Here is a 24,828-nt window from a genome sequence, read left to right on the forward strand (position 1 = left end):
AAGGACCATTTGAACAAATAATGATGGATTTTATTGAACTCTCTCCTTGTCAGGGTTACAAATATTGTCTGGTGATAGTGGATGCCTTCTCCAAGTGGGTAGAGGCTTTCCCATGTCGACATCCCACTGCTATGGCAGTGGCCAAGAATCATCCCAAGGTGGGGGTTACCATCTAAATTAACCAGCGACAATGGCTCCCACTTTGTAAACCTGGTGATACAGAACTTGTCTGAGATTCTGCAGATAGACCTCAGGACCCATTGTAGCTAGCTATAAGCCGCAATCTGGCAGTTTAAATGAACGCCCTAATTAGACCCTAAAATCTAGACCCTAAGAATGTGAAGCTTATTGCAGAGACAGGGCTTTCCTGGGTCACTGTGATGCCCCTGGCTCTGATGTACATGTGAGGGCTGTTGGGGATTAATCAGAATTAGTTGGGTAACATAGATAAGATGTTTTATTTGCATTATATGCTTGTGAGTTACTTCTCATCAGAATGTATCTTGTTGTACTATAGTGGTGGCCATTTGCAGTTATCTGTTCTCTGTCCTGGGTTCAGTTACTTGGGCCGCAGAGAGGGGAGAGATCAAGCTTGTCGTCATGTGTAAACGTATATTTTAAACCATGTGAAGGGATGATTGATGGGGAACCAATTATCTCTTGGCTCCACAATGTATGTGTGCCAGCCACTCCCTATGTTTCCCATCAGGGAGAGGAGGATGGCAGTGTCTGGAACCATTCTATGTTCCCTCTCTCAACCTAGAGGCTCACTTTCCTCTCCGTGAGCTTGTCCAGAATTGGTTGTATTTGGGATGGGAGTGTCTAAAATGACAATTGATATATATCATTGGGTGGGGGTAATGTCTTGGTACCATTTTGTACCAAGAACGAAATAAGAGCTTTGTTTAGGAGACCAAACTGAACGATAATTTATAGCCAACTCTGTCTGGCTAGGGGATATTCCTCTCTGAAGTAAAGTCTTTCTTTGTGTAAGTTCCTAAGACCTGTGGTTTGTCACGTCGTCTAGGGGGGGTGGATCTTTGCTATAAAAGATCCCAGTTGCCATTATGTTGAGGACTCTCAACTTTTCATTAGAGATACTGAACTGTTGAAAGTCAAAATGCTTTGCAAAAGCTGAATTATTATTAAAGGTGAAGATTAAGCATAACTCTGACTGGTGTGTGATTTGCTCTCTCATCATTTGGTAATTAAGGAAATATCCACGACAGGGCGGCCCCACAGAACCACTGGATTGGCTCCTCATGAGGTTCTGACAGGTAGACCAATGAGGATGATCAATTCCCCCTTCCCACAGAACAAGTTGACACTTATGGGCTGTGACAATGAAGTTATTGTACTGCTCTAAACAATGTTCTGAAGGCAATTTTCCCCAGAGTGAAAGCGGCTCTACCCCAGCCACTGGTGGGGATCCTGCACAAACTGCAACCAGGTGAAAGCGGCTCTACCCCAGCCACTGGTGGGGATCCTGCACAAACTGCAACCAGGTGAAAGCGGCTCTACCCCAGCCACTGGTGGGGATCCTGCACAAACTGCAACCAGGTGACTGGCTGGTGGTGAAAGACATGAGACCAAAGCATTGGAACCAGCAGAGGTGGACTGGACCATACCAGGTGATGCTGATTACTCCCAGTGCTCTTCGTGTAGCTGAGAGGTCTACTTGGATCCACGCCATGACCGTTCAGTCCCATGGCGAGACAACCACTCCAGCTCGAGCCAACGGCAGACTCAGGACAGGAGTCCAGCAAACAATAACCGCTCCAGTACCGGAAGAAGCAGAAGGTCAATGCATCCACTGGATGAGCATCACAGTAGGAATCACGAGGGAAACACTTGGTGGTCACTGCTTAACTATACAGTAAAGACTGAACCGATGTTAGGAAATACCTCCTGTTATGTATGTAGTTTGTTTCCACATTCAGCGATCTCCCCATTCTTACAGTATTCAGTAGAGGTCAGCATTAATGACACTCTATGTGCACTAGAAGGGCTCTTATCCCATGAGAACACAGGGTCAACCCTCACTAGGTAGAACACTGAGGGATAAATGCATTAATGACACTCTATGTGCACTAGAAGGGCTCTTATCCCATGAGAACACAGGGGGTCAACCCTCAGTAGGTAGAACACTGAGGGATAAATGCATTAATGACACTCTATGTGCACTAGAAGGGCTCTTATCCAATGAGAACACAGGGGGTCAACCCTCACTAGGTAGAACACTGAGGGATAAATGCATTAATGACACTCTATGTGCACTAGAAGGGCTCTTATCCCATGAGAACACAGGGGGTCAACCCTCACTAGGTAGAACACTGAGGGATAAATACAAAATAACAAAATATTTACGAGTGGGATTTTATTGTTCACATTGGTGCAGTAGAATCATCTTAGAACCTAGATACCAGAACCTATTCAAATCCAACCCCGGCAAACCTCCATTTCAGATCCTAATGGTCGGTATGTTATTGTGGCTTGTATACTGAATTCGAAACCAATAACCGTGGTCAATTTATACTGTATATAACAAGGCAGCCAGAATTTCAAAGAAGCATTTATGCAAGTACAAGATAGAGGTAAGGGCTTTGGCCTTCCTCACTTCAAACTGTATTATTGGGCTGCTAATCTGAACATTGTCTTTCTGGAGGGAAAGTTTCCCTGGGATCTGTCAGAATTATATGCCTTCATGGCTTTTGATTGAGCAAGCCTCCTGTCAACGTTCCTCACTCCCTGCACTTGTTAATAGTCCAGAATATGTGGAAAAAGACACTTATGACTCTAATCCAGTCATTTGTCATACTCTTATGATCTGGAAACAGGTGAGGTATTTTCTTAACATACCCACTCTTTACATTGACAGCCCAATTTGTCTGAATCGTGCTTTCCACCCTGCATTGGATGATGTGGTGTTTTCACAGTGGAGGGAGAAGGGGCTCACAACAATTGGTAATCTATACATAGATGGCCAGTTAGCTTCATTTCAACAATTACAGGGAAAGTTCAACATGCCAACAACACATTATTTCAGATACCTCCAAATCAGGAATTTCTTAAGGACACAAATCTCACAGTATGGCATGAAGCCAAATAGTCCTACATTAGATAGCTTGATCCTTGTCAAACCCCATTCAAAAGGGTCGGTCTCTAGACTGTATGATGTGCTACAGGCCCTCATAGAGGTATCCACAGACACTATTAAAAGGGTCGGTCTCTAGACTGTATGATGTGCTACAGGCCCACATAGAGGTATCCACAGACACTATTAAAAGGGTTGGTCTCTAGACTGTATGATGTGCTATAGGCCCTCATAGAGGTATCCACAGACACTATTAAAAAGGTCGGTCTCTAGACTGTATGATGTGCTACAGGCCCTCATAGAGGTATCCACAGACACTATTAAAAAGGTCGGTCTCTAGACTGTATGATGTGCTACAGGCCCTCATAGAGGTATCCACAGACACTATTAAAAGGGTTGGTCTCTAGACTGTATGATGTGCTACAGGCCCTCATAGAGGTATCCACAGACACTATTAAAAAGGTCGGTCTCTAGACTGTATGATGTGCTACAGGCCCTCATAGAGGTATCCACAGACACTATTAAAAGGGTTGGTCTCTAGACTGTATGATGTGCTACAGGCCCTCATAGAGGTATCCACAGACACTATTAAAAAGGTCGGTCTCTAGACTGTATGATGTGCTACAGGCCCTCATAGAGGTATCCACAGACACTATTAAAAAGGTCGGTCTCTAGACTGTATGATGTGCTACAGGCCCTCATAGAGGTATCCACAGACACTATTAAAAAGGTCGATCTCTAGACTGTATGATGTGCTACAGGCCCTCATAGAGGTATCCACAGACACTATTAAAAAGGTCGATCTCTAGACTGTATGATGTGCTACAGGCCCTCATAGAGGTATCCACAGACACTATTAAAAAGGTCGGTCTCTAGACTGTATTATGTGCTACAGGCCCACATAGAGGTATCCACAGACACTATTAAAAGGGTCGGTCTCTAGACTGTATGATGTGCTATAGGCCCTCATAGAGGTATCCACAGACACTATTAAAAAGGTCGGTCTCTAGACTATATGATGTGCTACAGGCCCACATAGAGGTATCCACAGACACTATTAAAAAGGTCGGTCTCTAGACTATATGATGTGCTACAGGCCCACATAGAGGTATCCACAGACACTATTAAAAGGGTCGGTCTCTAGACTGTATGATGTGCTACAGGCCCCCATAGAGGTATCCACAGGTATCCCAGATGAGGACTGGGTAGAAGCTCTCAGATGAGGACTGGGTAGAAGCTCTCAGATGAGGACTGGGTAGAAGCTCTCAGATGAGGACTGAGTAGAAGCTCTCAGATGAGGACTGAGTCGAAGCTCTGAGATGAGGACTGGGTAGAAGCTCTCAGATGAGGACCGGATAGAAGCTCTCAGATGAGGACTGGGTAGAAGCTCTCAGATGAGGACTGGGTAGAAGCTCTCAGATGAGGACTGAGTAGAAGCTCTGAGATGAGGACTGGGTAGAAGCTCTCAGATCAGATGAGGACTGGATAGAAGCTCTCAGATGAGGACTGGGTAGAAGCTCTCAGATGAGGACTGGGTAGAAGCTCTCAGATGAGGACTGGGTAGAAGCTCTGAGATGAGGACTGAGTAGAAGCTCTCAGATGAGGACTGGGTAGAAGCTCTCAGATGAGGAATGGGTAGAAGCTCTCAGATGAGGACTGGGTAGAAGCTCTCAGATGAGGACTGGGTAGAAGCTCTCAGATGAGGACTGGGTAGAAGCTCTGAGATGAGGACTGAGTAGAAGCTCTCAGATGAGGACTGGGTAGAAGCTCTCAGATGAGGAATGGGTAGAAGCTCTCAGATGAGGACTGGGTAGAAGCTCTGAGATGAGGACTGAGTAGATGCTCTCAGATGAGGACTGGGTAGAAGCTCTCAGATGAGGACTGGGTAGAAGCTCTCAGATGAGGACTGGGTAGAAGCTCTCAGGAATATAAACCACAGTTCAGTGAATGCCAGACTCAGCCATGTACAGTTTAAGGTGATACACAGGTTACGTTACTCAAAAGTAAAACTGCATGAAATATTCCTGGACACCTCACCACTGTGTGAGAGGTGCAAGCAGGATGAGGGGACGTTGACCCACTTATTTTGGACATGTCCTAAGTTACAGGCTTACTGGGCTCTCATTTTTGATGACTTATCTAAAGCCTTCGATAGGGTTCTAGCCCCAGACCCATTGACCGCTCTGTTTGGTACAGGTGATGGGAATAACCACGAAGGGAAGGCTGTCTTTCTTTGTACTCTATTAGCCAAGAGGCTCATATTGCAATTTTGGAAACTGGAGACTGTACCTACCTTTGAAATGTGGTTATGGGATTTAGGAAATGTAATACATATGGAAAGATACGATACAATACCTCCAATAGAAGTCTGTTTTACAAAATATGTCAGCCGATACTGGATAAATGGTCGAGTCCCGCTTCATAACTGGGTTGACGATCTGCTGCTACTCTGTGCTGTACTCCACTCAATATTTATTTTTGGCTGAACTACACTGCTTGTAATGACTATATGCTGTCTTCCTATACATGTACCACCTAATAGGATTTAGTTTTATTTTGTGTATGTGTGAGTTCAGTTTAGTTCTGTCCTCTAAATTGGCCATCCCATTCAACAGTACAATGAATGTCAATGTTTGTATTGCTGTCTTTCTAAAAAAATATAATAACATAAGACCTGGATGATATATCACACACAGTCAGACAGAGAGTATCTCAGGGATACCTTACCAACCAAGGGAAACAACCAGACACTCGTCCAGTCTGATTTAGCTTCTCAGTGTTAATCATTCTCTTTTCTCACTATGGTCAACAAACAGCTGACCACCAAAATGCTGATAACATTGTAAAAGAGAAGAGAGAATGTGACAACAGAGAGAGGGTCATTTTTTTAACTAGGCAAGGAAGTTGTGACGAAATTCTGATTTACAATGACAGCCTACCGAGGAACAGTGGGTTAACTGCCTTGTTCAGGGGCAGAACAACAGATGGGGATTCGAGCCAGCAACCTTTCAGTTACTGGCTCAATGCTCTAACCAGTAGGCTACCTGCCACTCAGGCTCAGGTAAGAGTGGACTCAGTAGAGAGAATATGAGACAGAAGTTCGATATCTCAGAGCACTTAGACAGAAGTTCGATATCTCAGAGCACTTAGACAGAAGTTTGATATCTCAGAGCACTTAGACAGAAGTTCGATATCTCAGAGCACTTAGACAGAAGTTCGATATCTCAGAGCACTTAGACAGAAGTTCGATATCTCAGAGCACTTAGACAGAAGTTCGATATCTCAGAGCACTTAGACAGAAGTTCGATATCTCAGAGCACTTAGACAGAAGTTCGATATCTCAGAGCACTTAGACAGAAGTTCGATATCTCAGAGCACTTAGACAGAAGTTCGATATCTCAGAGCACTTAGACAGAAGTTCGATATCTCAGAGCACTTAGACAGAAGTTCGATATCTCAGAGCACTTAGACAGAAGTTCGATATCTCAGAGCACTTAGACAGAAGTTCGATATCTCAGAGCACTTAGACAGAAGTTCGATATCTCAGAGCACTTAGACAGAAGTTCGATATCTCAGAGCACTTAGACAGAAGTTCGTTATCTCAGAGCACTTAGACAGAAGTTCGATATCTCAGAGCACTTAGACAGAAGTTCGATATCTCAGAGCACTTAGACAGAAGTTCGATATCTCAGAGCACTTAGACAGAAGTTCGATATCTCAGAGCACTTACCCAGAAGAGGAAGTTGAACATGAACATCAGGTATTTGATGCATTTGATTCCTCCTACGACTCCCATGGTAAAATACAGCACAGGTTTGGTGGTGGAGAGAAATATCCCAGACAAGTCTAGTCGGAGTTAAACCTACGGTTCCCAGAGAAGTCTAGTCAGAGTTAAACCTGCGGTTCCCAGAGAAATCTAGTCAGAGTTAAACCTACAGTTCCCAGAGAAGTCTCGTCAGAGTTAAACCTGCGGTTCCCAGAGAAGTCTAGTCAGAGTTAAACCTGCGGTTCCCAGAGAAATCTAGTCAGAGTTAAACCTACAGTTCCCAGAGAAGTCTCGTCAGAGTTAAACCTGCGGTTCCCAGAGAAGTCGAGTCAGAGTTAAACCTGTGGAAAGAAACCTGTGAATGAACACGAAGGAGAGAGGTCTGTGGAGAATTCCTGAGCCACACCCTCCAACCTCACTTGTTCTTTGTTAGTCAGTCAGTCAAGCAGGAAGGGAGGGGCTCGACTAAAGCTTACAACAAGCTCTACGCAGACGCAAGATTCTGAGTGTTGCAATGTTGTTTTTCCTCGTACCTGCATTCAACATACCTTTCTTACTACCTGAAAATGGAGACATATCATTCCTTCCTCAGCCATGGGGGCAGGATTTCGCTTGGTTCCTTGATCTGATCTATAGACTATACACAGGGCCTTCGGAAAGTATTCAGACCCCTTGACCTTTTCCACATTCTGTTACGTTACAGCCTTATTGTCACAGATCCTTCCAGAACGTTCATCACACACACCTGTCCCCTATTCCCACTGATTATTACTTGTATAAGTGGTGCCCTTTGGTTTCTATTGGGCTGTTGATTATTGTTACTATGTCCGTTGGTGCGTGTGAGTAACTGTGCTGTGTGTTTTGGGCTTTCGTGCTATTGTGGATTGTGCAGATGATTACGGGTCTGGACCCGTGTGTTAATCATTGTGCAGATGATTACGGGTCTGGTCCCGTGTGTTAATCATTGTGCAGATGATTACGGGTCTCGTCCCGTGTGTTAAACATTGGGCGCTTGTGTTATTTATTTGAGGTATTCCTCGCTCTTTTGTTTTGGGTTTCTACCCTGTGTTTTGTTACGTGTTTGTTTGGTCTTCGACTTAATCCATTTTAGAATAAGGCTGTAACGTACCAAAATGTGGAAAAAGTTAAGGAGTCAAAAAGTCAAGGAGTCTGAGTCTGGCTCTAACCAACTGTGCAATTTTTAAGTAATAAAAAGGTATTGGGTGAACAATAGATAAGTAAAGAAATAAAAAGGTATTAGAATCTACCCAAAAAGGTATTTTGTTTAGAAGTAATAACTATTGTGAAATGGTAGAACCGGCTGTAGTCTATTGGACCAGACCATCACATAGAGATGAAGGCCTTGTTTCTATTGGACCAGACCATCACATGGATATGAAGGCCTTGTTTCTATTGGACCAGACCATCACATGTAGATGAAGGCCTTGTTTCTATTGGACCAGACTTTCACATGTAGATGAAGGCCTTGTTTCTATTGGACCAGACCATCACATAGAGATGAAGGCCTTGTTTCTATTGGACCAGGCCATTTATATAGGATCAGATCATCAGACTGTGTAGAGTGTCTCCATCTAGTGGTGGAAATAGAACACTGCAGGTCAGATGTACCAGTTATGGTGATGATGAGGCAGAGGAGGAGCTTGTTGACTCCAATAGTTCTCTGTTCTGCCAGCCACATGATAGTAGAGGTAGCTAAGCCTCCTGGAGATTTACTACTGGATGTGCAGGTTTTTGTTCCAGCCCTGCTCTAGAAAACCTGATTTTAAGTTCATTTGGATTTTTTCATTTCACATCCATTAAGGCTAAAATAATCCTCAACTTGTTTTTATATCTTTCAATATGTTTTTTAAATGTTATTTTCTAAAGCATTGAATGACTGTATTTCATTGTTTTACACAGTTTCCTGTCTCACACCCAGACTTTTGACATTCTGCTACGTATTGCTGTAAGGATCGTCGTCGGGAGAAAGAGAGGAGGACCAAGATGCAGCGTGGTAAGTGTTCATATTAAAACGGGTTTAATGAACACTGAAACAAAACACGACAAACGAACAGTCCTGAACGGTGCAACAAAACACAGAACAGAAAATAAACACCCACAACCAAAATGTGGAAAACAGGCTGCCTAAGTATGATTCTCAATCAGAGACAACGAACGACGCCTGCCTCTGATTGAGAACCATACCAGGCCCAACACATAGAAATATAACAACCTAGAAAAACAAACATAGACTGCCCACCCCAACTCACGCCCTGACCATACTAAAACAAAGACAAAAGAAAGGAACTAAGGTCAGAACGTGACGATTGCACTTACAAAAGTCATCTTAATCAGAAAATATGTAATGCACCTGTTTAAAAAAGAGTCAAATAAATGGAAACCAAATACATATTGGATGTGTATAAGCCATTTGTAACTTTTCTTTTACACAAAATATAGTCGTCTCTAAGTATCGTGTCATTACCACCACAACAAGCAAATTACATGATAATAACCTTTTCAGAAGTTTATGTACTTGGTTACCATGGATATGAATAGAGACAGTGGAGAACATGGTTACCATGGATATGAATAGAGACAGTGGAGAACATGGTTACCATGGATATGAATAGAGACAGTGGAGAACATGGTTACCATGGATATGAATAGAGACAGTGGAGAACATGGTTACCATGGATATGAATAGTAACAGTGGAGAACATGGTTACCATGGATATGAATAGAGACAGTGGAGAACATGGTTACCATGGATATGAATAGTGACAGTGGAGAACATGGTTACCATGGATATGAATAGAGACAGTGGAGAACATGGTTACCATGGATATGAATAGAGACAGTGGAGAACATGGTTACCATGGATATGAATAGTGACAGTGGAGAACATGGACGTCATGGAGGGAAATGAAAATGTTGATGGTTACCATGGAGTGGAGCTGCTGCTGTGTGTCCCACTGACTGTCAGACAAATGGACTGGCTTGGTGCTCACGTGAAACATTGTCGGACAGACACCAATATGCCAGTCCTTTTGAACAGTCAGCGTGTTTGTGCTACTATGTTTAGCAGACTTAGCTAGAACATGTGAAATCAGCTATTTTCTGGATGGGAGAAATATTCAGTGGGAAATATTCAGTGCTTGTGTTGTCATAGTGATTAGCAGGGCTAGTTCAACCATCTGGAAACAGACACTGTGGTGTTGTCATTATGATTAGCAGGGCTAATTTAAACATTGGAAACAGACACTGTGGTGTTGTCATAGTGATTAGCAGGGCTAATTTAAACATTGGAAACAGACACTGTGGTGTTGTCATAGTGATTAGCAGGGCTAGTTTAAACATTGGAAACAGACACTGACTGTGGTGTTGTCACATAGTGATTAGCAGGGCTAGTTTAAACATTGGAAACAGACACTGTGGTGTTGTCATAGTGATTAGCAGGGCTAGTTTAAACATTGGAAACAGACACTGTGGTGTTGTCATAATGATTAGCAGGGCTAGTTTAAACATTGGAAACAGACACTGTGGTGTTGTCATAGTGATTAGCAGGGCTAGTTTAAACATTGGAAACAGACACTGTGGTGTTGTCATAGTGATTAGCAGGGCTAGTTTAAACATTGGAAACAGACACTGTGGTGTTGTCATAGTGATTAGCAGGGCTAGTTTAAACATTGGAAACAGACACTGTGGTGTTGTCATAGTGATTAGCAGGGCTATAACATCACTATTTTCCTCTTGTGATGGTAAACACACATCTAATATGTCTGCAAATGTATTTGTCTGGTTATTTGTACTCTTAGCAGAAAATGTTACTGTTTTGAATCAGTCACTCAGTAAACGTGTACTGCTTTGTACATGAGCTCGGTAGATGAGCTTAATGTCTTGGGGGTCTGTCCTTACAGTCTACAGCTGGACACTCTCCATTGAAGACCTCTCCACAACACCAGGTTAGCAGGAAGGTCTCCATTGAAGACCTCTCCATAACACCAGGTTAGCAGGAAGGTCTCCATTGAAGACCTCTCCATAACAACAGGTTAGCAGGAAGGTCTCCATTGAAGACCTCTCCACAACACCAGGTTAGCAGGAAGGTATCCATTGAAGACCTCTCCATGACACCAGGTTAGCAGGAAGGTCTCCATTGAAGACCTCTCCATAACAACAGGTTAGCAGGAAGGTCTCCATTGAAGACCTCTCCATAACAACAGGTTAGCAGGAAGGTCTCCATTGAAGACCTCTCCATAACAACAGGTTAGCAGGAAGGTCTCCATTGAAGACCTCTCCACAACACCAGGTTAGCAGGAAGGTATCCATTGAAGACCTCTCCATGACACCAGGTTAGCAGGAAGGTCTCCATTGAAGACCTCTCCATAACAACAGGTTAGCAGGAAGGTCTCCATTGAAGACCTCTCCATAACAACAGGTTAGCAGGAAGGTCTCCATTGAAGACCTCTCCATGACACCAGGTTAGCAGGAAGGTCTCCATTGAAGACCTCTCCATGACAACAGGTTAGCAGGAAGGTCTCCATTGAAGACCTCTCCACAACACCAGGTTAGCAGGAAGGTCTCCATTGAAGACCTCTCCATAACACCAGGTTAGCAGGAAGGTCTCCATTGAAGACCTCTCCACAACAACAGGTTAGCAGGAAGGTCTCCATTGAAGACCTCTCCATGACAACAGGTTAGCAGGAAGGTCTCCATTGAAGACCTCTCCATAACAACGGGTTAGCAGGAAGGTCTCCATTGAAGACCTCTCCATAACAACGGGTTAGCAGAAAGGTCTCCATTGAAGGTAAAAGCCTGACATGGAAGATAACAATGATTAGATACGGAAACATCATGGCTGGGTGTTGTTTTCTGTTTGTTCCCCCCTTGGTGGTGACAAGTTTACCAGGGTAGCATCAATAATGACACACACTCACACACACACACACACACACACACACAAACACACACACACACACACACACACACACACACACACACACACACACACACACACACACACACACACACACACACACACACACACACACACACACACACACACACTGTTGACCTCTAGGGGTGTGTGTGTAACTGAAGCTCTGTTCTCCCTCAGGACTCTGGAGAATCAACAACAATGTCTTTGTCTCCCTGTCACCAGCCTCTCTCTCTCTCCTTTTTCTCCAATCTCTCTTGTTTCTATTTGCCTCTCTTTCTCTCTGTTCTCCACCCACAGAAGGAACAGAAGAACAGGAGACGTGAGAAAGTCAGAGGAAGAAATCAATACACTTTCACTTCTTTGTCATAAAGCAGAGTTTCCCAAACTAGGGCTGTTGTTCTTTTCTACCCAGAAGGTCACACAACATGATAGCCTGATGACCTTCCTCTTTTCTTCCCAGAAGATCACACTACATGATAGCCTGATGTCCTTCCTCTTTTCTTCCCAGAAGATCACACTACATGATAGCCTGATGACCTTCTTCAATACACAGAAGATCAGACAACATGACAGCCTGAGTCTTCTGAACTTCCCAATACCTTTCTGATGCATATCAGTCACTTCAAACCTCCTTCAGATTGAAATACTGTCAAAAGGACTGGCAGACTGATGTGTAGTAAATAGAATGTCAAAAGGACTGGCAGACTGATTTGTAGTAAATAGACTGTCAAAAGGACTGGCAGACTGATTGGTAGTATATAGACTGTCAAAGGGACAGGCAGACTGATTTGTATTATATAGACTGTCAAAAGGACTGACAGACTGATTTGTAGTAAATAGACTGTCAAAAGGACTGGCAGACTGATTTGTAGTATATAGACTGTCAAAAGGACTGGCAGACTGATTTGTAGTAAATAGACTGTCAAAAGGACTGGCAGACTGATTTGTAGTATATAGACTGTCAAAAGGACTGGCAGACTGATTTGTAGTAAATAGACTGTCAAAAGGACAGGCAGACTGATTTGTAGTATATAGACTGTCAAAAGGACTGGCAGACTGATTTGTAGTAAATAGACTGTCAAAAGGACAGGCAGACTGATTTGTGTTATATAGACTGTCAAAAGGACTGACAGACATATTTGTAGTAAATAGACTGTCAAAAGGACTGGCAGACTGATTTGTAGTATATAGACTGTCAAAAGGACTGGCAGACTGATTTGTAGTAAATAGACTGTCAAAAGGACTGGCAGACTGATTTGTAGTATATAGACTGTCAAAAGGACTGGCAGACTGATTTGTAGTATATAGACTGTCAAAAGGACTGGCAGACTGATTTGTAGTATATAGACTGTCAAAAGGACTGGCAGACTGATTTGTAGTATATAGACTGTCAAAAGGACTGGCAGACTGATTTGTAGTATATAGACTGTCAAAAGGACTGGCAGACTGATTTGTAGTAAATAGACTGTCAAAAGGACAGGCAGACTGATTTGTAGTATATAGACTGTCAAAAGGACTGGCAGACTGATTTGTAGTAAATAGACTGTCAAAAGGACAGGCAGACTGATTTGTGTTATATAGACTGTCAAAAGGACTGACAGACATATTTGTAGTAAATAGACTGTCAAAAGGACTGGCAGACTGATTTGTAGTATATAGACTGTCAAAAGGACTGGCAGACTGATTTGTAGTAAATAGACTGTCAAAAGGACTGGCAGACTGATTTGTAGTATATAGACTGTCAAAAGGACTGGCAGACTGATTTGTAGTATATAGACTGTCAAAAGGACTGGCAGACTGATTTGTAGTATATAGACTGTCAAAAGGACTGGCAGACTGATTTGTAGTATATAGACTGTCAAAAGGACTGGCAGACTGATTTGTAAATCAAATGTTTGTTCCATTAAAATAACATCAAATTGATCAGAAATACAGTGTAGACATTGTTAATGTTGTAAATGACTATTGTAGCTGGAAACGGCTGATTTTGTATGGAATATCTACATAGGGGTACAGAGGCCCATTATCAGCAACCATCACTCCTGTGTTCCAATGGCACGTTGTGTTAGCTAATCCAAGTCTAATCATTAGAAAACCCTTTTGCAATTATGTTAGAACAGCTGAAAACTGTTGTTCTGATTAAAGAAGCAACAAAACTGGCCTTCTTTAGACTAGTTACTATGTTACTATGGTAGCGTCCTCTCTACTCATGTATAGTCATGTTACTATGGTAACGTCCTCTATACTCATGTAGAGTCATGTTACTATGGTCCTCTCTACTCATGTAGAGTCATGTTACTATGGTCCTCTATACTCATGTATAGTAATGTTACTATGGTCCTCTCTACTCATGTAGAGTCATGTTACTATTGTAACCTCCTCTATACTCATGTAGAGTCATGTTACTATGGTCCTCTATACTCATGTAGAGTCATGTTACTATTGTAACCTCCTCTATACTCATGTAGAGTCATGTTACTATGGTCCTCTATGCTCATGTAAAGTCATGTTACTATGGTCCTCTATACTCATGTAGAGTCATGTTACTATTGTAACCTCCTCTATACTCATGTAGAGTCATGTTACAATGGTCCTCTATACTCATGTAGAGTCATGTTACTACGGTAACGTCCTCTATACTCATGTATAGTCATGTTAGTATTATTCCTTCTTAATGCCACTTTGAAGGGTTTAGCCTGATTAAATCAACAATCATTGCAGTCAGTGGAACACCAACAGCATCCATTCTAGCCCATTTTATAAACAGGACGCGAGGCTAATCTGATTGACCGATGAAGACAGTGAGGTCAGAGCCAGGAGCCCACGACCACATCATGTAGAGTTGAGGCTATAGTTACTTTAGCATCAATCTAAGATAAAGATTAAGAAGAGTTCCCAGGAGCCGACGACCACAGCATGTAGACTTGAGGCTATAGTTACTTTAGCATCAATCCAAGATAAAGATTAAGAAGAGTTCCCAGGAGCCCACGACGACAGCATGTCAGTCAGGAAAGCAAAGGCCAGGAAAGCAAAGGCCAGCTTTTTCAAGCAGAAATTTGCATCCTGTAGCTCTAACTCCAAAAAGTTCTGGGACACTGTAAAGTCCATGGAGAACAAGAGCACCTCCTCCCAGCTGCCGACTGCACTGAGGCTAGGTAACACGGTCACCACCGATAAATCCGTGATAATCGAAAACTTCAACAAGCATTTCTCAACGGCTGGCCATGCCTTCCTCCTGGCTACTCCAACTTCGGCCAACAGCTCCGCCCCCCCCCGCAGCTACTCGACCAAGCCTCCCTAGCTTCTCCTTTACCCAAATCCAGATAGCAGATGTTCTGAAAGAGCTGCAAAACCTGGACCCATACAAATAAGCTGGGCTTGACAATCTGGACCCTCTATTTCTGAAACTGTCCGCCGCCATTGTCGCAACCCCTATTACCAGCCTGTTCAACACAAGGATTGGAAAGCTGCCGCGGTCATCCCCCTCTTCAAAGGGGGAGACACCCTGGACCCAAACTGTTACAGACTTATATCCATCCTGCCCTGCCTATCTAAGGTCTTCGAAAGCCAAGTCAACAAACAGATCACTGATCATCACGAATCCCACCGTACCTTCTCCACTGTGCAATCCAGTTTCCGAGCCGGTCACGGGTGCACCTCAGCCACGCTCAAGGTACTAAACAATATCATAACCGCCATCGATAAAAGACAGTACTGTGCAGCCGTCTTCATTGACCTTGCCAAGGCTTTCGACTCTGTCAATCACCATATTCTTATCTGCAGACTCAGTTGCCTCGGTTTTTCTAATGACTGCCTTGCCTGGTTCACCAACTACTTTGCAGACAGAGTTCAGTGTGTCAAATCGGAGGGCATGTTGTCCAGTCCTCTGGCAGTCTCTATGGGGGTACCACAGGGTTCAATTCTCGGGCCGACTCTTTTCTCTGTATATATCAGTGATGTTGCTCTTGCTATTCCCTGATCCACCTCTACGCAGATGACACCATTCTGTATACTTCTGGCCCCTCTTTGGACACTGTGCTAACTAACCTCCAAATGAGCTTCAATGCCATACAACACTCCTTCCGTGGCCTCCAACTGCTCTTAAACCCTAGTAAAAACCAAATACATGCTTTTCAACCGTTTGCTGCCCGCACCCTCCCGCCTGACTAGCATCACCACCCTGGACGGTTCTGACCTAGAATATGTGGACAACTATAAATACCTAGGTGTCTTGCTAGACTGTAAACTCTCCTTCCAGACTCATATTAAACAGCTCCAAGCCAAAACCAAATCTAGAATTGGCTTTCTATTTCGCAACAAAGCCTCCTTCACTCATGCCGCCAAACTTACCCTAGTAAAACTGACTATCCTACCGATCCTCGTCTTTGGTGATGTCATCTACAAAATAGCTTCCAATACTCTACTCAGCAAACTGGATGCAGTCTATCACAGTGCCATCCGTTTTGTCACCAAAGCCCCATATACCAACCACCACTGTGACCTGTATGCTCTAGTCGGCTGGCCTTCGCTACATATTCATCGCCAGACCTGATGGCTCCAGGTCATCTATAAGTCTATGCTAGGTAAAGCTCCGCCTTATCTCAGCTCACTGGTCACGATAACAACACCCACCCGTAGCACACGTTCCAGCAGGTATATCTCACTGGTCATCCCCAAAGCCAACCCCAAAGCCAACACAGTGCTAATGATCATCTTTATTCTAGTTTGCTGAAATATTCGCTGATCAGAACATTTTGTTAGCATGTTAAACAAGCGTACCTCTGACCTAAAGCCTGTGACTTGTCTGATAATCAATCAATGTGATTTTGTTTGACTGAATCTCTGTCTGTATATTTGGTTACTTGATCTCTGGCTGGACAGGTGGAAGAGGTAACTCATCTATCACTGATTAGAAACATCTAGCATGCTATAATGTAGCCTAAATCACTGATCAGAAACATTTAGCATGGTATAATATAGCCTAAATCACTGATCAGAAACATTAGCATGCTATAATGTTGCCTAAATCACTGATTAGAAACATCTAGCATGCTATAATGTAGCCTAAATCACTGATCAGAAACATTTAGCATGCTATAATGTAGCCTAAATCACTGATCAGAAACATTAGCATGCTATAATGCAGCCTAAATCACTGATCAGAAACATTTAGCATGGTATAATATAGCCTAAATCACTGATCAGAAACATTAGCATGCTATAATGTTGCCTAAATCACTGATTAGAAACATCTAGCATGCTATAATGTAGCCTAAATCACTGATCAGAAACATTTAGCATGCTATAATGTAGCCTAAATCACTGATCAGAAACATTAGCATGCTATAATGTAGCCTAAATCACTGATCAGAAACATCTAGCATGCAATAATGTAGCCTAAATCACTGATCAGAAACATTTAGCATGCTATAATGTAGCCTAAATCACTGATCAGAAACATTTAGCATGGTATAATGTTGCCTAAATCACTGATTAGAAACATCTAGCATGCTATAATGTAGCCTAAATCACTGATCAGAAACATTAGCATGCTATAATGTAGCCTAAATCAAGTGTATTATTTATTGATTGACTCATGTAGTAGCTTTATATAGCCTTATATAGAGGCTATTTTCCTATCATCCCAGTCCCACTGAAACCCACAATTCTGACTCCTGTCTCACTTGAAAATTCCTAACTTTATTCTGTAATCCAAAATGTGCATCATCAAAGCACGTCAAAATACCACTATAACGTTTCCTCTGTGCTGTCTGATACTGCTGCCCATATGAGAGCGTCGGTAGAGAATGTGTGATCAACAAGCGGTATGGCAGTAGGCCTAGATATGGAAATACATTCAAACAGAGTTGGTCCCTGTTAGATACCTTGATATGTAAACAATTTCCTCTCTTCATCTCCACGTTATTCATGAGCTGATCTGCTATCTGTATAATCATCAACTCGATTTTGTCAAATAGGAGATATTCTGTAATTCGTTGGTGGTTATCTAGCAACTTCGGTCATGTGACCTTTGATTCACTATCAGTTACAAAGTTTGTATGATTGGACAACACAATAGCCTAGTCTGGGTGCGCTCTGTGTCGAGAGAGCATAGGCCTACTGCTGAAAGGCACTGAATTCCTTGAGGAACATGATAACGGTTTTAACATGGTCTTTTTTTCCGGTATCAAGCAAACACTATCGGCAGCGTATCTTGCTGCCGACTTGAGCGGACTCCAAGCAGGGGCAGTTCGTTTCACGTCTCAGGCCCTCGGCCTGTGCAGCGAGAGGGCGGATTTAACCGTTTGAGAGAGTAGTGAATGTGCTTCTATAAAAGCAAATCCGGGAGGCATAGCCGGGGGACGCAGGCGAACATAACGAACAAACCAGTGTTCAAGATTCCACTCGTTGGTGAAGAGGCAGGCGCTGATAGAACTGTCAGATCAAGAATATAAGCGTTCTGACCTTTGATCTACGCTAGGAGCAATATTTTGATGTTGAGCCATAATTGATTTTCTTTATTAGAAAATATATATTTTTGTAATTGACTTTTCAAATTAGAATAAATGTCCGAGGTCCGGACCGAGGTGTCCTCATTTTTAGTCAGCCCAACCGCAGTATTCAGTCATAACGAGTTGCATTGAGTGAGACTCACCCAGAAGACGAAGTTGAAGACGAACAACAGATATTTGACGCAAGTCTCTCCTCCCGTCAGTAGCGCCATGGTCCGTCTGTCTGTCTGTCAGATGAAGAGATGTAGACGTCTATAATACTGTTATAAAAGCTGTATAATAATGTTGTTGATTCCGGTCAGTTGGGCGAATGGAAGTTGATGAAGTCTTCAGCCCCCTTTGTCTCTGCTGTCTGTGTGCTGTGCGTGGTGGTGCCTATATAGAGGCGCACAGCACTCCCACCTCAGACACAAATTGTCTGCCACTTTTTTCTTTCTCTCTCTCTCTCTTTCTCTTTCTTTCTCTTTCATTCTTTTTTTCTTTAGGTTTTTTATTGTCAATATACAGAATATGAACAACTAGTCAGATTTGAGTCCTATAGATTTAGTCAGGTTGTTACTCAACACGGTATATGTGTGTGTGAGGCTGAGGTGAATCACTCTGACAAGGCATACTGTTAATTACAGGTCAGATCAGCCTCTCTGTAAATTACAGGTCAGATCAGCCTCTCTCTGGCTCTTTGCTTAGTCTGAGTCCTGACACACACACACCCATACACACATGCACGGATAGAGGGTCAGAGAAGCAGGGACAGAGGGACAGTGTCCAGAACAATGGTTCCTGTTGTGTCCTGTCTGTCTTCCCACTGCACTGTGATACACATACCACACACAGCCAGTCCTTTGTGTGTGTATTACTGTAATCATGGACCAGGTTTAGCCTGCACCATTGACGATGGCTGCCTCGTATCTGTGAGCAGTGCAGGTTGAATGTTGGTGTGTGTGTGTGTAGTGGTGTGTGTATTACTGTAATCATGGACCTGGTTTAGCCTGCACCATTGACGATGATGATTGCGATGGCTGCCTCGTATCTGTGAGCAGTGCAGGTTGAATGTTGGTGTGTGTGTGTGTAGTGGTGTGTGTATTACTGTAATCATGGACCTGGTTTAGCCTGCACCATTGACGATGATGATTGCGATGGCTGCCTCGTATCTGTGAGCAGTGCAGGTTGAATGTTGGTGTGTGTGTAACGGTGTGTGTGTAGGGGTGTGTGTGTAACGGTGTGTGTGTAGCGGTGTGTGTGTTTGTGTATAGGGGTGTGTGTGTGTAGGGGTGTGTGTGTAGCGGTGTGTGTGTTTGTGTATAGGGGTGTGTGTGTAGTGGTGTGTGTGTAGCGGTGTGTAGCGGTGTGTGTGTAGTGGTGTAGGGGTGTGTGTAGTGGTGTGTCTGTTTGTGTATAGGGGTGTTTGTGTATAGGGGTGTGTGTTTGTGTATAGGGGTGTGTGTATGTGTGTGTATGTGTAGTGGTGTGTGTGTGTCGGGGTGTGTGTGCAGCAGTGTGTGTGTAGTGGTGTATGTGTAGTGGTGTGTGTGTGTAGGGGTGTGTGTATGTGTAGTGGTGTGTGTATGTGTAGTGGTGTGTGTGTGTAGGGGTGTGTATGTAGGGGTGTATGTGTAGTGGTGTGAGTGTGTGTATAGGGGTGTGTGTGTATAGGGGTGTATGTGTAGTGGTGTGTGTGTGTGTAGTGGTGTATGTGTAGTGGTGTGTGTGTGTAGTGGTGTGTGTGTTTGTGTATAGGGGTGTGTGTGTAGGGGTGTGTGTGTAGCGGTGTGTGTGTAGTGGTGTATGTGTAGTGGTGTGTGTGTGTGTAGTGGTGTGTGTATGTGTAGTGGTGTGTGTGTGTGTAGTGGTGTGTGTATGTGTAGTGGTGTGTGTATGTGTATGTGTAGTGGTGTGTGTGTGTGTGTAGTGGTGTGTGTATGTGTAGTGGTGTGTGTATGTGTAGTGGTGTATGTGTAGGGGGTTGTGTGTAGTGGTGGTGTGTGTGTAGTGGTGTGTGTAGTGGTGTGTGTAGTGGTCTGTGTGTGTAGGGGTGTGTGTGCAGTGGTGTGTGTGTAGGGGTGTGTGTGTGTAGGTGCGTGTGTAGGGGTGCATGTGTAGCGGTGTGTGTGTGTAGGGGTATGTGTGTAGGTGTGTGTAGTGGTGTGTGTGTAGGGGTGTGTAGTGGTGTGTGTGTGTAGGGGTGTGTGTGTAGGGGTGTGTGTGTAGGGGTGTGTGTAGGTGTGTGTGTATAGTGGTGTGTGTGTAGGGGTGTGTGTTGTGGTGTGTGTGTGTAGGTGCGTGTGTAGGGGTGCATGTGTAGCGGTGTGTGTGTGTAGGGGTATGTGTGTAGGTGTGTGTAGTGGTGTGTGTGTAGGGGTGTGTAGGTGTGTGTGTCGGTGTGTGTGTCGGTGTGTGTCGGTGTGTGTGTATAGTGGTGTGTGTGTAGGTGTGTGTGTAGGGGTGTGTGTGTAGGGGTGTGTGTGTATAGTGGTGTGTGTGTATAGTGGTGTGTGTGTAGGGGTGTGTAGGTGTGTGTAGGGGTGTGTGTCGGTGTGTGTGTATAGTGGTGTGTGTGTAGGGGTGTGTAGGTGTGTGTAGGTGTGTGTAGGGGTGTGTGTCAGTGTGTGTGTATAGTGGTGTGTGTGTAGGGGTATGTGTGTAGGTGTGTGTAGTGGTGTGTGTGTAGGGGTGTGTGTCGGTGTGTGTAGGGGTGTGTGTAGGGGTGTGTGTAGGGGTGTGTGTAGGGGTGTGTGTCGGTGTGTGTGTGTAGGGGTGTGTGTAGGTGTGTGTGTGTAGGGGTGTGTGTGTAGGTGTGTGTAGTGGTGTGTGTGTCAGTGTGTGTGTAGTGGTGTGTGTGTAGGGGTGTGTGTGTAGTGGTGTGTGTAGGTGTGTGTGTAGGGGTGTGTGTGTATAGTGGTGTGTGTGTAGTGGTGTGTGTGTCGGTGTGTGTGTAGGGGTGTGTGTGTAGGGGTATGTGTGTAGTGGTGTGTGTGTAGGGGTGTGTGTCAGTGTGTGTGTCGGTGTGTGTGTATAGTGGTGTGTGTCGGTGTGTGTGTGTAGGGGTGTGTGTCAGTGTGTGTGTATAGTGGTGTGTGTTTCTCTGTTCCTCCCAAAACAACAACAGCCTCCAAAAGCAGCAGTCCAAACAAAGACCTTGTTTAGAGTTGGGCTGTGGTGAGTGTCAGGACTGAAGAGGCTGTGGTGTGATGTGACAGGGGCTAGGAGGAGGGAGGGAGAGAAGGGCTATTCATCACATTCCTGATGCACAATCACATTACTGAAATGTTTCAAATACAATACAAACTACTGTGTTGTAATAACATTGTTACATTATCCAGACTGTGTTGTGATAACAGGGTTACATTATCAAATCACATTTATTTAAATTGCCCTTCTTACATCAGCTGATATCTCAAAGTGCTGTACAGAAACCCAGCCTAAAACCCCAAACAGCAAGCAATGCAGGTGTAGAAGCACGGTGGCTAGGAAAAACTAGGAAGAAAAACCTAGGAAGAAACCTAGAGAGGAACCAGGCTATGAAGGGTGGCCAGTCCTCTTCTGGCTGTGCCGGGTGGAGATTATAACAGAACATGACCAAGATGTTAAAATGTTCAGAAATGACCAGCAGGGTCAAATAATAATAATCACAGTAGTTGTTGAGGGTGCAACAAGTCAGCACCTCAGGAGTAAATGTCAGTTGGCTTTTCATAGCCGATCATTAAGAGTATCTCTACCACTCCTGCTGTCTCTAGAGAGTTGAAAACAGCTGGTCTGGGACAGGTTGCACGTCCGGTGAACAGGTCAGGATTTCATAGCCACAGGCAGAACAGTTGAAACTGGAGCAGCAGCATGGCCAGGTGGACTGGGGACAGCAAGGAGTCATCATGCCAGGTAGTCCTGAGGCATGGTCCTAGGGCTCAGGTCCTCCGAGAGAGAGAAAGAAAGAGAGAATTAGAGAGAGCACACTTAAGTTCACACAGGACACCGGATAAGACAGGAGAAGTACTCCAGATATAACAAACTGACCCTAGCCCCCCGACACATAAACTACTGCAGCATAAATACTGGAGGCTGAGACAGGAGGGGTCAGGAGACACTGTGGCCCCATCCGATGATACCCCCGGACAGGGCCAAACAGGAAGGATATAACCCCACCCACTTTTCCAAAGCACAGCCCCCACACCACTAGAGGGATATCTTCAACCACCAACTTACCATCCTGAGACAAGGCCGAGTATAGCCCACAAAGATCTCCGCCACGGCACAACCCAAGGGGGGGCGCCAACCCAGACAGGAAGATCACGTCAGTGACTCAACCCACTCAAGTGACGCACCCCTCCTAGGGACGGCATGAAAGAGCACCAGTAAGCGTAGTGACTCAGCCCCTGTAATAGGGTTAGAGGCAGAAAATCCCAGTGGAGAGAGGGGAACCGGCCAGGCAGAGACAGCAATGGTGGTTCGTTGCTCCAGAGCCTTTCCGTTCACCTTCACACTCCTGGGCCAGACTAAACTCAATCATATGACCCACTGAAGAGATGAGTCTTCAGTAAAGAATTAAAGGTTGAGACCGAGTCTGCGTCTCTCACATGGGTAGGCAGACCATTCCATAAAAAATGAGCTCTATAGGAGAAAGCCCTGCCTCCAGCTGTTTGCTTAGAAATTCTAAGGACAATTAGGAGGCCTGCATCTTGTGACCGTAGCGTACGTGTAGGTATGTACAGCAGGACCAAATCAGAGAGATAGGTAGGAGCAAGCCCATGTAATGCTTTGTAGGTTAGCAGTAAAACCTTGAAATCAGCCCTTGCCTTAACAAGAAGCCAGTGTAGGGAGGCTAGCACTGGAGTAATATGATACATTTTTGGGGTTCTAGTCAGGATTCTAGCAGCCGTATTTAGCACTAACTGAAGTTTATTTAGTGCTTTATCCGGGTAGCCGGAAAGTAGAGCATTGCAGTAGTCTAACCTAGAAGTAACAAAAGCATGGATTAATTTTTCTGCATCATTTTTGGACAGAAAGTTTCTGATTTTTGCAATGTTACGTAGATGGAAAAAAGCTGTCCTTGAAACGGTCTTGATATGTTTGTCAAAAGATAGATCAGGGTCCAGAGTAACGCAGAGGTCCTTCACAGTTCTATTTGAGACGACTGTACAACCATCAAGATTAATTGTCAGGTTCAACAGAAGATCTCTTTGTTTCTTGGGACCTAGAACAAGCATCTCTGTTTTGTCAGAGTTATAAAGTAGAAAGTTTGCAGCCATCCACTTCCTTATGTCTGAAACACAGGCTTCTAGCGAGGGTAATTTTGGGGCTTCACCATGTTTCATTGAAATGTACAGCTGTGTGTCATCCGCATAGCAGTGAAAGTTAACATTATGTTTTCGAATGACATCCCCAAGAGGTAAAATATACAGTGAAAACAATAGTGGTCCCAAAACTGAACCTTGAGGAACACCGAAATTTACAGTTGATTTGTCAGAGGACAAACCATTCACAGAGACAAACTGATATATTTCCGACAGATAAGTTCTAAACCAGGCCAGAACTTGTTCTTGTAGACAAATTTGGGTTTCCAATCTCTCCAAAGGAATGTGGTGATTGATGGTGTCAAAAGTTTCACTAAGGTCTTGGAGCCCGAGGACAGATGCAGAGCCTCTGTCTGATGCCATTAAAAGGTAATTACCCACCTTCACAAGTGCAGTCTCTATGGTGGGGTCTAAAACCAGACTGAAGCATTTCGTATACATAACATTTTTGAGAGGAATGGAAGATTCGATATAGGCCGATAGTTTTTTACATTTTCTGGGTCAAGGTTTGGCTTTTTCAAGAGAGGCTTTATTACTGCCACTTTTAGTGAGTTTGGTACACATCCGGTGGATAGAGAGACGTTTATTATGTTCAACATAGGAGGGCCAAGCACAGGAAGCAGCTCTTTCAGTAGTTTTGTTGGAATAGGGTCCAGTATGCAGGTTTAGAGGCCATGATTATTTTCATCATTGTGTCAAGAGATATAGTACTAAAACACTTGAGTGTCACACAAGTTGGAAAAATAGGATGATCGAGCAGCAGTGAGGGCTCTTCGATACTGCACGGTACTGTCTTTCCAAGCTATTCGGAAGACTTCCAGTTTGGTGTGGCGCCATTTCCGTTCCAATTTTCTGGAAGCTTGCTTCAGAGCTTGGGTATTTTCTGTATACCAGGGAGCTAGTTTCTTATGACAAATGTTTTTAGGGGTGCAACTGCATCTAGGGTATTGCGCAAGGTTAAATTGAGTTCCTCAGTTAGGTGGTTAACTGATTTTTGTCCTCTGACGTCCTTGGGTAGGCAGAGGGAGTCTGTAAGGGCATCGAGGAATCTGTGTTGTCTGAGAATTTATAGCACGACTTTTGATGCTCCTTGGTTGGGGTCTGAGCAGATTATTTGTTGCGATTGCAAACGTAATAAAATGGTGGTCCGATAGTCCAGGATTATGAGGAAAAACAGTAAGATCCACAACATTTATTCCATGGGACAAAACTAGGTCCAGAGTATGACTGTG

The 24,828-nt window shown here is 44.0% G+C and overlaps 1 protein-coding gene across 2 annotated transcripts in view; it reads right to left on the reverse strand.

The window, feature by feature from the left end:
• Positions 1-18,892, reverse strand: part of LOC139393660 (CD9 antigen-like) — a 32,628-nt gene extending 13,736 nt beyond the window's left edge. Inside the window, exon 1 of one of the 2 annotated variants that reach the window (XM_071142001.1) lies at positions 18,455-18,892. In XM_071142001.1, the coding sequence (XP_070998102.1) occupies positions 18,455-18,523 (69 nt within the window). In that variant the 5' untranslated portion in view covers positions 18,524-18,892. Of the gene's footprint in view, positions 1-6,824; positions 7,052-18,454 lie in introns of those variants that run through there. The other variant, XM_071142002.1, reaches the window with a different exon arrangement.
• Positions 18,893-24,828: the final 5,936 nt, after the last annotated feature.

Source organism: Oncorhynchus clarkii, unplaced genomic scaffold, assembly GCF_045791955.1.
Source record: "Oncorhynchus clarkii lewisi isolate Uvic-CL-2024 unplaced genomic scaffold, UVic_Ocla_1.0 unplaced_contig_4357_pilon_pilon, whole genome shotgun sequence".
Taxonomy (NCBI): Eukaryota; Metazoa; Chordata; class Actinopteri; order Salmoniformes; family Salmonidae; genus Oncorhynchus; species Oncorhynchus clarkii.